Source organism: Pelophylax lessonae (assembly GCF_965119305.1).
Source record: "Pelophylax lessonae genome assembly, chromosome: 3".
In the NCBI taxonomy this organism is placed as follows: domain Eukaryota; kingdom Metazoa; phylum Chordata; class Amphibia; order Anura; family Ranidae; genus Pelophylax; species Pelophylax lessonae.
Window position 1 is genome coordinate 663,131,345 of NC_138770.1, and position 14,727 is coordinate 663,146,071.

At 44.6% G+C, this 14,727-nt stretch overlaps 1 protein-coding gene across 1 annotated transcript in view; it reads left to right on the forward strand.

Annotated features, from left to right (window-relative positions):
• The window catches only part of PLCB1 (phospholipase C beta 1), a 1,154,983-nt gene that overhangs the window by 690,967 nt on the left and 449,289 nt on the right, over positions 1-14,727 (forward strand). Inside the window, exon 7 of the mRNA XM_082249959.1 lies at positions 14,133-14,208. Within this exon, the coding sequence (XP_082106085.1) occupies positions 14,133-14,208 (76 nt within the window). The remainder of the gene's footprint in view (positions 1-14,132; positions 14,209-14,727) is intronic.

Genomic DNA, 14,727 nt, shown 5'->3' on the forward strand with positions numbered 1-14,727 from the left:
GGGCGCACTGCTCTGCGCCCCGGTGACCCCCTGAAGAGCGCCAATCAGCGCCTCTGCTGGCCGAGGGTGGGGTCAAAAACCCCACACCCCCCAATACCCAGCACACAGTCCGGCGCCCCTAGTGGGAGAAAAATTTACTTTTTTTTTTTTTTTTTGTAAATCTGTCTTTCTTTCTTTTTTTGGGGGGGCGGCGCCCTATTTTTTAATTGTTTATTTTATTTTTATTTTTTTATTTTTAAACTTTCTCTTCAAATGTATTTATTTATATTTTTTTTTTTGATCACCTTATTTCCTTTAAGGCCCCATTCACACAGGCGGACCGTTCAGATCTGCCTGTCCGTTTTTTTGGCGGATCTGAACGGTCCCCCCATGCATCTCTATGGGGGATCGGATGTCAGCGGAGACATGTCCGTTGACATCCGATCCGATCCGTCAAATCTGGACGGATGGAAACCCTGTTTTCCATTTGTCCAGCGGATCGGATGGGATCGGATGAGTCCCATCCGATTTCCCCCATAGAGATGTATGGGGAACTGACAGCTGTGTCTCCGCACACAGCGTGGAGACGCAGCTGTCATCCTCCTGCTCAGCGGGGGATCGGCGGCTCGATCCCCGCTGAGAAAAACGGAAGTGTGAAAGGAGCCTTACAAGGAATGTAAACATCCCTTGTAATAGGAATAGTGCATGACAGGTCCTCTTTATGGAGAGTAAAGAAAAAGGAAAGTCAATGCTCCGGCTCTTGTGAGGTGGTAATGTGAAGGAAAGAAACCGTATGCCCACTACCGCAAACGCCACGTCGGCTGTGTTGCCACTCTCAACAGGTCCAGGGAAACCCGAATAGAACTCTAAAAAGAAATAATACAGAGGGCGCATCCACCTAGCCCATTACCTTTGCAAAAATGGTTTTATTGAAAATGTATACACATCATACTCCCAAAATAAGACAACAATTCAAGCAAATAGGTGTGAATTCACCCAGATTTCCACTTGGCATAGCTTGCCGGTCTGCGACAGTCATGGAATGGATGTCTCCAAAAAGCTGACATGTTTCGAGGGATGTCTCCTCTTCCTCAGAGCTGGATTTGGAATATGGGCAGCTGATCTTTAAATAGTCCAACATCAATGACCCTGAACACAAGTCCCTCCTGCAATGGGCGTGCCTATGGCGTTGAGTCCCTCTATTGGATGGATGCAACAATAGAACATGCATGTAAATAAAACCCAATGCACAAATGGATGTCTTACAAATGGCTTTCCCACATAGAAGCACACTTGTGCAAAAGAGATGTTCTGTCAAAAAGAGGTGTGTACATATAAATATAAACAAATAGATTTTTAAACACATAGATCTCTTTAAGGAGAGATCTGGGGTCAATAAGACATCAGGTCTCTCCTACAGGCTGGAAAGCCAGAGATAAAAAAAAAAAAACAATCTCGCCTTTCCAGCCGAGATCACTGCAGTATTTACAACTGCCAGGCGGGGCGTGACGTCATAACGTTGCCCCCGGGCCTCCGAGAGTCATAGAGATTGCTGGGGGCTATCTGGTCTTCGGTATTCTCTATGGTGTACTTCCGCTGCCGGCGTATTCCTTCTTTTTTTCTGAGAGAATAGGTGCAGGGGCTCCCCCCCCCCCTTATGAGCCACTCCTTGTCTCCGCCCCCCCACCCACCTCCGAGCACCTTCCCTTGGTTTCACCCCCTACCCACCTCCCAGTACCGCCCCTTTTAGAGACTTCAGAACCAAGTATCTTTTTGTGGTGATAAGTAATTTGTATGGAATTTGTTAACAAGAAAAGCAGCACAGTAGATCCCCAGCAGCAATAGACCCTTCCAAGCAAAAACAGATTCCCCCAACAACAATAGACCCCCCCAGCAACAATGGACCCCGGTAGCAACAACGGATTTCCCAGCATCAGCCCAGCATCAATAGACTCTCCAGCAGCCAGCAACAACAGACCCCTTCCCTCGACAGTAGATCCCTTCCAGCAAAAATTTTCCCCCAGCAACATAAGCCTAAACAACGATAGTTCATCCAAGAGCAACAATAGACCTCTCCAGCAACAATGTACTGCTGCGCAAAAATAGATGCCCTCCAATAGTAGATCCCTTTCAGCAACAACTGACCCCACCAGCAACATAAGCCCACCTCCAGCAACAATAATAGATCTGCACCATGCAACAATAGATCCCACAGCAGCCAGCATCAATAGATTTTCCAGCCCCCCTTGCCATTACATTCATTCAGTGCTGGAAGTTCCAGGACTGCATCCCCCCCTGTTCCTGCTGAAAAAAAGCCCTGGCCATACATATATAACAGTTGAAAAGCAGTACAGTATATCCCCAGTAGCAATAGACCCTTCCCAGCAACAACAGACTACCCCACCAACACTAGACCCCCCAGCAACAATGGACCCCAATAGACACAACAGATTTCCCAGCATCAGCCCAGCATCAATAGACTCTCCAGCAGCCATCAACAATAGACCCCCCTCCCTCAACAGTAGATCCCTTCCAGCAACAATTCACCCTCAGCAACATAAGCCGAAACAACAATAGTTCATCCAACAGCAACAATAGACCTCCCCAGCAACAATGTACTGCTGCACAAAAATAGATGCCCTCCAACAGTAGACAACTGACCCCACCAGCAACATAAGCCCACCTCCAGTAACAATAATAGACCTGCGCCGGGCAACAATAGATCCCCCCGCAGCCAGCATCAATAGATTCTCCTGCCCCCCTTGCCATTACATTAATTCAAACCCAAACAACAATAGTTCATCCACCAGCAACAATAGACCTCCCCAGCAACAATGGACTGCTGCACAAAAATAGATGCCCTCCAGCAACAATAGATCCCCCAACAGCCAGCAACAATACATCCCTCCCTCAACAGTAGATTCCTTTCAGCAACAACTGACCCCACTAGCAATATAAGCCAACCCCCAGCAACAATAATAGACCTGCGCCCTGCAACAATAGATCCCCCAGAAGCAAGCATCAATAGACTCTCCAGCAGTGCCGGGACAAGGTCAACCAGGGCCCAGGTTAAGGGTGCCAAACTGCGCCGCCCCTTTCCTTAAGGTTAGGGTCAAGGCGCCCCCATCCCTGGAATAAACTATTGCACCCAGAGCAACTCCCCCTCCTGCCCACCTCTTGTCCCGGCCCTGCTCTCCAGCCCCCCCCCTTGCCATTACATTCATTCAGTGCTGGAGGTGCCGGAACTGCGTTCCCCCACGTCCCTGCTGAAAAAAAGCCCTGGCCGTAGATATAACAGTTGATGCTTCCTGCATCCCTGCTTCCAGGATTATTTATTCTCTAATAAAACTTCAGGTGATTTAATATTCCAGTCTGTGAAATGGTCAGGTCTACTGTGAAAACATCCGTTTTTTTGGTCAAAAAAAAGAAAAAAAAAAAAAGTTATTGTAAAGTTTTAGGGCATTTCGAAATTAAAATAATGAATTATGCAGATCATACTTGACATCATTAGGGAATATAGCAGCAAGGACATATTTAAAAAGCGTGGATTGAAGATGAAAGGGAAAGTGAAAATTGTCTCAGGCAAATCAGATCATGACAAGCTTAGGATTTTTTAGTAGGTCAAAGAAATGAAATTATAATGGTAATGCAGGGAGTGCGGCACCAAGAGAATAACGGACGAGAGAGCTTACATTGCTATATTTTATACCGTTCATTCCTTGGCTACAACGTCTCTCAAATACATCGTCAATATACCAGGGCCGTACCAAAAGTAATGCAAAAGTGGGCATAGATTTTTATTAACCACTTTAAGACCGGAAGGATTTGCCCCCTTAATGACCAGGCCCTATTTTGCAATTCGGCACTGCGTTACTTTAACAGACAATTGCGCGGTCGTGCGACGCTGTACCCAAATTTGATGTCCTTTTTTTCCCACAAATAGAGCTTTCTTTTGGTGGTATTTAATCACCTGTGCGATTTTTAATTTTTGCGCTATAAACAAACAAAGAGCAACAATTTTGAAAAAAAAAAACAAAACATTTTTCACATTCTGCTATATGACATTCTCAAAAAAAAATAAAAATGAAAAATCTAATTTTTTAACATTTTAGGCCAATTTGTTTTCTGCTACATATTTTTGGTAAAAAAAAAATCGCAATAAGCGTATTTTGATGGGTTTGCGCAAAAGTTATCGCGCCTACTAACTACGGGAAAGATTTATGTCATTTTTATTGTTTTTTTTATTTTTTACTAGTAATGGCGGCGATCTGCGATTTTTCGTGGGACTGCGACATTGCGACGGACAGATCGGACCCCTAACTGACATTTTTGACACTTTTGGGGAGACCAGTGACATTACTACAGTAATCAGTGCTAAAAATATGCACTGCTACTGTAATAATGCCACTGGCAGGGAAGGGGTTAACATTATGGGTGATCAATGGGTTAAATGTGAGCCTAGGGGAGTGATTCTAACTGTATGGGGGTTGAATTTGTGAAATGATCACAGAGACATGCGATCCTATATAGAAGGATCACATGGGCTCTGTGATCATTTCAGGGAGAAGAACGGTCAGCTGTATTGTCCGGCCTTCTCTCTTAGCGGGGAGAGATCAGGGCTGTCAGGCGGCAATCGGAGCTGTCTGACACCCACATCGGCTTCCCCGTTTACGATCCGGATCGTGTGCGCCACCGGTGACGCGTGCGTGCCCTCTAGCGGCCTTCAGGAGAGTGACGTAGACCTACATCGCTTTGTCTGTCCGTGCCACCCTGCCGCCGTTAAAAAGCGGCGGGTGGTCCGGAACTGGTAAAAGTAGAACTATAGGCAAAACCTTTTTTATTTCATTTTGGATAGAGTAAGGGAGGGTTATAACCCCTGTCAGATTTTCTTTCGCCATCTGTGTCACATTGCGGAGATTTCCTTTCACTTCCTGTCCCATAGCCAAACAGGAAGTGAGAGGAAATCCCTAAAAAGTTATGGGAATAACTTGGGGAACCAGAATTACGGTCCCCATTGGAAGATTTCCCCTCTATTACTTTTTCTGGGGACAACCCAAAATTTGGATTTCTCTTTTACTTTCATTTCAACAATAATGGTAAATATGAAAAATAGAGAGAGGGAATCTCCCTAAAGGGGGCACAGACAGCAATAAAAACTGAAAGATATTCTAATCATTCTCCACTCTATCCAAAACTAATATAAAAAGTTTTGCTTTTAATTATACTTTAACCACTTGCCGACTGCCGACAGTAATCCTACTGCGGCAGTGCGGCTCCCCTGGGTCCAGCAACATAGACCTACGTCGCTGGACTCTTAGTGGTCTCGGCGGCGCGCCTGCTGCTGGAGGCTCGCTCCCACTGTGTTTAGACACGGCGGGAGTCGGGCCGGAGGAGGAGAGGCGGCGATCGCTGCCTCTCTTCCCCAATCGTCGGGGAAAGTGTGAGAAGACCCGCCTGCTCATGTAAACAAAGCAGGCGGATCTTCTCAGTGACAAACAGGGAGAGATCACAGGATTCAGCATAGCTAAACCTGCGATCTCTGTCTGTGTCACAGAACACCCCACCCCCCCCCCCCCCCACACACACACACACACACACACACACATCAGTAAGCATGAGGCATACATTTAACCCTTTGGTCACATGTAGGGTTAACCCCTTCCCTGCCAGTGTCATTTTTACAGTAACAGTGCATATTTTTAGCACTGATTACTGTAGTAATGTCACTGGTACCCCCAAAATTGTCAAAAATGTCAGTTAGGGGTCCGATCTGTCTGCCGCAATGTCGCAGTCCTGCAAAAAATCGCAGATCGCCGCCATTACTAATAAAAAACAATAAAAATGATATAAGTCTTTCCCGTAGTTATTAAACGCGATAACTTTTGCACAAACCAATCAAAATACGCTTATTGCGATTTTTTTTTTTTTTACCAAAAATATGTAGCAGAAAACAAATTGGCCTAAAATGTTAAAGAATCTTGATTTCTAAATTTTTTTGGGAACGTTATATAGCATAATTTTGAAAAACATTGTTTTTATTTCAAAAATTGTCGCTTTTTTTGTTTATAGTGCAAAAAGTATAAATCGCACAGGTGATCAAATCCCACCAAAAGAAAGCTCTATTTGTGGGAAAAAAAGGACATCAATTTTATTTGGGTACAGCGTCGCACGACCGTGCAATTGTCCGTTACAGTAACATAGTGCCGAATCGCAAAATAGGGCCTGGTCAGGAAGGGGGGTCAAATCTTCCGGTCTTAAAGTGGTTAACATTTATAGTTATATTATAGTTAAAATTTCACATGTTGATAGATAGCTCTTCCTCTATAGCAGAGGTCTCCAAACTTCCTAAACAAAGGGCCAGTTTACTACTTTTTAGACTTTAGGGGGCCAAACTGTGGTCAGTGAGAGTAGAAAATGCCTCAATGCATCAAGGGGAGTCCAATATCTCAGGCTTGGTGGTCAGCGGGATTTAAAAAAACGTGGTCAGTAGGAGGAGGAATAGTTTATTCAGAATCCGGCACCCACTAAAGGTGATGGCAAAAAATTACCAGTGCCTGAATGGTCCCGAGCTGCTATGAAAAAATTCCCCTTGGGAAGGAGAAACAGACAAAGTATTCAACATTTTTTGTACTTAAGTATTGCAAGTAGTTTTTTTAAAAATGTTGCTACTCAAGTACTGAAAGTAAAAGTACCAGTAGTTTTGAAAAAAAAATTGCTACTCAAGTACTGAAAGTAAAAGTACAAGTACTGTGTTATGTAGTTATTAAAGAAAGAAGTCAAAAGTTTGAACATCGTATTGTTTTTTATTATTTCAAATGCAGCTTTTATTTATACATACAGTAGCATTTATTTTCATATGCGCTGATAATACACATGTTTTGAGCTTCATGAAACCTGCCATCTACTGTTCTGGCAGTGGTAATTTTTATAATAGTAACGAGTAACTATGCAGCACAAAAAAAAATATCGGAGTAAAAGTATTGAAATCATCGAAAAAATGTAGTGAAGTAAAAGTGGAAGTAGGAGAAAAAAATTCTACTCCAGGAAACTACAGATGCCGCATTTTGGTACTTAAGTACAGTAGTGAAGTAGTTCTACTTAGTTACTATACATCTCTGACCATCGTTGGTGGAATGATACTATTAGTGTCAGTGGGGGGGGGGGGGGTGTCTATTATTAGTGTCAGTGGGGGGGGGGGTGGAATGGTGCCCGACTGTTGGTGTCAGTGAAAGGAATGGCATCTCAAGGGCCAGACAAAAGCAAGCAAAGGGCCACATCTGGTCCTTGGGCCACAGTTTGGAGACCACTGCTCTATAGTAACTCTTCTTCTTTTTTCCTTGCAGGTTAATAATGGATTCCAGTAGCAATGTGCTGTCATTGAGTTCTTGATGAAGGAGGGGTGCAGGGTGTCCGATATCCACAAAGGGCTACAGAATGTTTATGTAGATGACACCATTGACAAGAGTCACCAATGACAAGACATTGCTCCTTTCAATGGTCTCATCTCTGTAAACATTCTGTAGAAAAGAGAAGAGAGAAGAGGCAGCGCACTAAATTTCTATAGACAAACCCTTCAGAGTTGTATAGGTAATGGTGCATACAGGGATGATCCAACTCCAGTCCAATGAGAAAATTACATTTATTTAGAGATAGTAGCAACTCCACACTGCAACCAAGAGGATAAATGACAAGCACTATGATGCATACATGGAAGTTCCTGGTTCCACCAAGCCTTAGCAGCACAATGTGTATTACAGTTCCTGGTGTGATAAAGAAGCTGGATTTGTAAATACACACATCAGTGTGGCAGTGCAACTGACAGGGAGCCGTGAATAGCCCTTCCATGTGTTCTTTGCTATGAAGGCCAGTTATAGGTGGGGGCAGAGGCCATTTTCTTAGCCGTGAATGTTCCAGGGAGAAAGAAAAGTACCGATTTGAGGTAAGTGATGTAGCAGCGTCTTGATTCCAACCCACCTGATGACCGCCCTGTGCACACAGATGGGACCAGATAAGATGTCGGTGCCAAGCCATGGCCTGGAAATGATGTCAAGGGTGGTCTTGGGAATAGGAATGGAGACTGGAGAGGGCCAGGAGTCTTTAGCAAGCTACCTCTTCTCTTTTCACCAAATCACACTTCCATTTCTTCCATCCACACACTCCAGTGGATTGCTAGCAGCACACAGTTTGTGTAATTGCACTTGCTGAAGTGTTAACGCCAGGCACCCCTCCTTCATCAAGAACTCAATGACTGCACATTGCTTCTGCTTGGAATCCAATATTTACCTACAATGAAAAAGAAGAAGAGTTACTACAGAGGAAGAGTTAAGGCCCGTACACACGTACCGATCGTCGGCATACAAACGTCGGTGGACGAAGGATCTGCCGATTGTACGCGTGTTAGTATGGTGCCTCCGACAGATGTCTGCGCACAATCCGCGGACAAAAGTCTTTCGTGCAAACATGAAAATATTTGTATGCCGACACCAGAACGGACGATTGTTCGCCTGTCAGTACACAATTCGGCCGACAGACCGCAGATTTGTAAGACTGGGCATGCTCAGAAAATAGAAAACACAGGGAAAGTTAACCATTACATGACATCACTTCTGCAGTCGGCGGACAAAATTCTTGTGCTGTCCTTGTGCTGTCTTTGCACTTTTCAGCAGACACCGACATCCCGGGGAGAAAAGAGGAACATTTGTAAGCCGACCATCGGTACGTGTGTACGGGGCTTAACTCTGCCAACATGTGACATTTGAAAGACCCATGTAATTTAATAGAAAATGTATGCCCACTTGTGCATTACTTTTGGTATACCTTTCGTAGTTCCACTCCACAGGCCATGGAAGGACAGTTCTAGCACAAAAGGATAGTTTACTTACACTTTATTGTCAAAAGTATTGGGACGCCTGCCTTTACAGGCACATAAACTTTAATGGCATCCCAGTCCTAGTCCACAGGGTTCAATATTTAGTTTGCTCACCCTTTGCAGCTTTAACAGCTTCAGCTCTTCTGGGAAGGCTGTCCACAAGCTTTAGGGGTGTGTCTATGGGAATGTTTCACCATTCTTTCAGAAGCGCATTTGTGAGGTCAGGCACTGATGTTGTATGCTAAAGCCTGGCTCACAGTCTCTGCTCTAGTTCATCCCAAAAGGTGTTCTATCAGATTAAGGTCAGGACTCTGCAAGCTAGTCAAGTTCCTCCACCCCAAACTCGCTCATCCATGTCTTAATGGGCCTTGCTTTGTGCACTGGTGCGCAGTCATGTTGGAACAGGAATTGGCCATCCCCAAAATGTTAGGAGCATGAAATTGTCCAAAATGTCTTGGTATGCTGATGGCTTAAGAGATGCCTTCCCTGGAACTCAGGTGCCAAGCCCAACCCCTGAAAAACAACCCCACACTATATTCCCCTCCCTCATATGATTTGGACCAATGCACAAAGCCAGGTCCATAAGGAAATGGATGAGCGAGTTTGGCATATCACTGAGCTACCTTCCCAGCCGCTGCACCTGTCAAAAAGGCAGGTGCAGCGGCCAAGGTACATGGAGTCTGTTGACAGTGCAGGTTCAGCATCACTACGCACAGAAGGGGAGATAGGGGGGTAATGAGGCCAGAGCATCCATATTTATAAAATCACAGGCTCAGAGTTACTGAGCCCTATGCCTAGTTGCTGTGCCTGTAAAAAAGGCAGGAGAAGAAGGTGAGTGACATGGAGCCTGTTAACAGTGCAGGTTTAGGAGCACTGGGGTACAGCACATCTGGCTGCTGTACCAGTCTGGAACAGACCCATTGGCTGGTTAGAGACGTTTACTCTGTGGCACTGAGCTTGCACCTTTAATAGGCTCTGCATCACTGAGCTGACTGCCTGTGTGTGTGTGGGGGGGGGGGGGGGGGGGGGACATAGGCAGCCTTACTGACACCGGGACAAGCAATTGGCTGCTAGGCGGGATTGGCAAAAATGGCCACCTTGGGCAGAATGCACCTCTCAAATGTCCCTTCTTGTAAGAGAAACACATTATCTCCTATCACTCGCCAACTGCTCCTGCCTTTGACAGGTACAGTGGGCGAGTGACACAGAGCCTGTTAACAGTTCCCATATCACTGAGCTGACTGCTTGTGTGTTTGTGCATGGAAACACACTGGTAACCCTACCACCACCCTAAGTGGCCATCTTGGCTGCCAGGGGGATTGGCCAAAATGGCCAACTCAGGTGGCATCCACCACCTACATGGCCCTGCTGGTGAGAGACGTACATTGCCCTCGGAAAATCATGACATTAAAGTCTTAGAGAGATACAGGATGAGAAGCTGAAGTACTGAATGTCTCTTCCACCTACATCGGTTATTTCTGGTTGGTATTAGGGGAATAGTCCTTCAACCTCCAAATATCCTAAAAAATTATGTAAGTAATTGACAATAATTAAACATTGGTTAGCATTACTGCTGTCATACCTCCATATAAAGCTGTAGTCATCATTTAATTTACACTACTGGGGGGCATAGTCTGCTTGCTAACATGATGAAACCATTAAAATAACTTTCTATATCTACAGTTCACAGCACATTGGTGTGATGGCCCATACGAAGAATCACCCCCCTTACTGATAGATTTGTGTTTCATAAACCGTTGCGCTAATATTATGTGACATAAAAAAGAATTGGAACTTCCAACCTTTTTTTTCTCTTTCTGGGGGTTTAAGTAGTCTTCAGGCCTAGAATGATTTTTAAAATGTGTGAAAGGAGAGGGGAGGGAATGAAATCACGGAAAGTGGGTGAAATCGGTGAAGGTCCACTATGGAATAGGGTTAAATAGGGAGTACTTATATTTGTGTACACTTCCACTTTAAAGTACTAATACATTTAGGTTTCTAAGTCAATTATGTGAAGAAGCTTCTTATATCATGCAAATTATGTAAAAGTTCATACAGCTGCACAGAAAATTAGATATTTGACATTTTTATAGCTTTGCTTTGCTTGTGCAGCAACCTGTTTTACGTTGGTTGCCATTTAAAGTGCAAGATTTATAGAAGAACTCTAGCAATATAAACATTTCCGTGAAGTTCAAATGTATAATATCTCAACCATTGCCAGAGTTATTTACATTGTGTTTTTCCAGAAAATATCCTGTGTAGTCGTTGGGGCTCCAGAAGATATTACAAATCTGCCCACCTTATTAAAATGTTCATTAATTTTATTGTCATACCTGTAGGCCGTTTGGGACCCTCACAGACCTTGCCGAAAAAACAACTGTTGATTTTCACTCCTGTAATGTTGGTAGTGAACGTCCAATGGTTGGCTAGCAACAAGGCAGGGCATGAGGATCACTAAGTGGGTATTTTTGAGCCAGTCTTCAGGGGTCTACAGGTATGGCAATAAGATGCATTCATTTTCTTAAAAGCTGCGTAGGTTAAAACCCACTTGCAGACAAGAAATCAGACAGGTCTATCTAAGCCGATTGTAAGTCTAAGTGTTAATTCATTGTTCACAAGTAAGCTTAAAACTAGTGATCGACCGATATCGTTTTTTTAAAGCCGATACCGATATTTTGGCCATTGAATATCGGTATCGGCCGATATTGGCCGATATTTTTGTACATTAAAAAAAATGTTTTTTTTTTCTCTTGACAGGTGCTGTTGTGGGGGGATCTGGGGGTCTAGCCCCTCCTTTGCACTTAAAAGCATTCAAAACACCAAGTTTGGCTGTTTTGAATGCTGTAATTTTTTTTTTTTATTTGGCGCAGAGTACCCGGACGTGATGTCATGACATCACTTCCCGGTTTTTACTTGGAGACCCGATCAGAGCCGAATGCGGCTTTGATCGGCTCTTCTCTTCGGCGGCCGTGCAGGATGGTTGCCCGGGTCTCCCGGTGGGACGGGAGACCCATGCGAGCTGCGGAAGGTGGCGGGAGGGGGAGACGTCCCCTTCCGCTCCTTGTAATGACAGCAGAGCGGCTTCTCAGCTGCATCGGTTGTCATTACAAGACAGCCGACCGTCAAGAATGGATGCCGGTACCTGGTTGATGCCTCTGGCTTCACTCCGGTACAAGCACTTTCCTGAAATATCGGCAATATTGGTAATCTCAGTGGCCGATTCCGATATATCGGGGAAAGTGCATATCGGCCCCCGATATATCGGCGTTGCCGATATTCGGTCAATCCCTACTTAAAACCATAAGGAGTGATACAATACCAAGCCGGTATAGGCAGATGTAGAAGGGCCAATATCCAGTGGGCAGGGAGATGGAAGGGGTCCACTGTAGTGGCAGCAACCAGCCTCTAACACGAAGCCGCAGACGCTCTAGAGCCGGGCCAGAGTCCCCTGGCACTCCCATGTGACCTCACCGCAACACAGAGGCGGAAGTGCAGGACTGAAGAGGATTGCCAATCAAACCAGTTCAGTAGTTTTAGAGTGGAAAGGGATGAGAACACATGTTGGTTGGTTTTTTTGCTGACTGCATCCCCGTTCGGGAGATTCTCCCTCTCGATTTGTCCTGGTGACCATTATGCCCTTCTTTCTCCAAAAACAAGTCAATACTAGGACTGGAAAAGGCTAAGGCTGCACCAATAGAAATTGGATAATGACTGGATTGTACTTGCACATCTGATCTTTAATTTCAATCTATGGATAGCTTATAGTGAACTTGTCAGGCAACATGCCTTCGTGATACATACTATTACCTTTCCCTTCACCCATATCCAGACCTCCCATATCCAGATAGCGCTGGCTAATTTCTTGTCTGCCACGTTGGTCACTCTGTGTACTATTTCTGACAGCTGCATTGAATTGGCTCTTGGGCAATGGACAGTGTGATTCTTCATAGGGCTTAGTACTTGGGACAGCGGTATGGTTCAGTTCTTGGTTACGACTAAGCGGATGTTTTCTGTGAAACGCGTCAACCGCTGTGCACCCCCCCTGTGTCTCTGGCTATTATGGATGTATTTTGAGATGTTTTTATCATTTTTTTGATACAAATAAACAGATTTTTATTCATCTTCATCTTCAACTCGGAGTGCGGCTTTTTCTCCTTACACACACCTATTGTCTGGATTGCGGATCCTTGCCTGCACCTGTTCTTGGATGTTTTTGGGATTACTGCATCACCGGAGCGGTTTTCTTTGCCCTTGATCTGTACCTTTCCCTCCACCCATATCCAGACCTCCCATATCCAGATAGCGCTGGCTAATTTCTTGTCTGCCACGTTGGTCACTCTGTGTACTATTTCTGACAGCTGCATTGAATTGGCTCTTGGGCAATGGACAGTGTGATTCTTCATAGGGCTTAGTACTTGGGACAGCGGTATGGTTCAGTTCTTTACGGTACGCAATTTATACCGTTTCCATTGTCAAAAGTTGTGAATGGTACCCTAATTCCGAACCGTACCGTACAACTTTCTTGGGACCCTTTCGTTAAGGGTACCAAGCACATTAGTACCGTAACAACAGGGTGGAGCTACACTGTTGAGGTATTGTTGAGCTGAGGTACTGTTGGCGGTGGAAACGCAAGCCTGATCAAGGTGTACCATTCCGAACCTTACTGACCTTTACCGAACCTAACCATACCGTTCATACCGTGGAAACGAGGCATTTGTTGTTTTAAAACCCACTGGAGGCCCTTGACAGTGAAGGCTATTTTCTGGAAAATGTGAACTTAGTCTTTGAAATGAGCTGCATAGTGGGACCAAAATGGATTAGAAGAGGCAGAGAAAGTGTGAATGCCACAAAAGGGTTTATTTACTTAAACTGGAGAGTTCAAAATCTGGTACAACTCTGCATGGCAGCCAATCAGCTTCTAAGTTCAGCTTGTTCAATGAAGCTTTGACAATAAAACTTGGAAGCTAATTGGTTTCTATGGAAAGCTGTACCAGATTTTGCACTCTCCAGTTTTAGTAAATCAACCCCAAAATGGGGTGACTGTATGAACAGCTAAAACATCAGAATAAGGATTTTTTTTTAGTGACCGTTATTTTCAGTTTTTGGCTGGTGGCTCTCAATTTTGACTGCCACTGACGGCTTTGGCCAAAGGGAATTGATCACAGTGGTTCCCGATCAAGTGATCACAATGCAAGTGACAGAATGCAACATATGTATCATTTTTGCTTTTGTCCATAGTTCTACTTTAAAACAAACTTGATTTCTTTCTTCTTTCTCTTTTCAGTATATACCGCCTATTTTCCGCAGACAGGAAGCGAGTGGAAACGGCATTAGAGGCATGTGGTCTTCCGCCTGGCAGAGTAAGTATCCCATACATGGTCAGATTTGCTTACATACATAGTTACATAGTAGTTGAGGTTAAATAAAGACAACAGTCTATCCAGGTCAACCTGTGTAGGTGTGTGTGGGCACAATCATCTTGCATACCCATGAATGTTTTGATCCTTGAGATGTATGTCCAAGAGTCTTTTAAAAGTAGCCATACTCCCTGCAGTTACTACCACTTGTGGTAGAGAATTCCACCGTCTTGTAGCCCTTACTGTAAAAACCCCCTGCGTAGCCTGAGGTTACATCTCTTCTCTAATTGAATGGCCTCGTGTCCTCATGCATTCGTTGCGACTGAACAGTTTTTTTTCTATGTTGAGATCACCGTTGAGGTACTTGTAGATCGCTATCATGTCCCCTCTCAGGCGTCTCCTTTCCAAGGAGAATATATCAAGCGCTTGTAAGCGCTGTTCATAATTAAGATCCTCCAATACCCTAATTAGTTTAGTTGCTCTCCTCTGGACTCTCTCCAGCTCCAACACATCCCTTCCGAG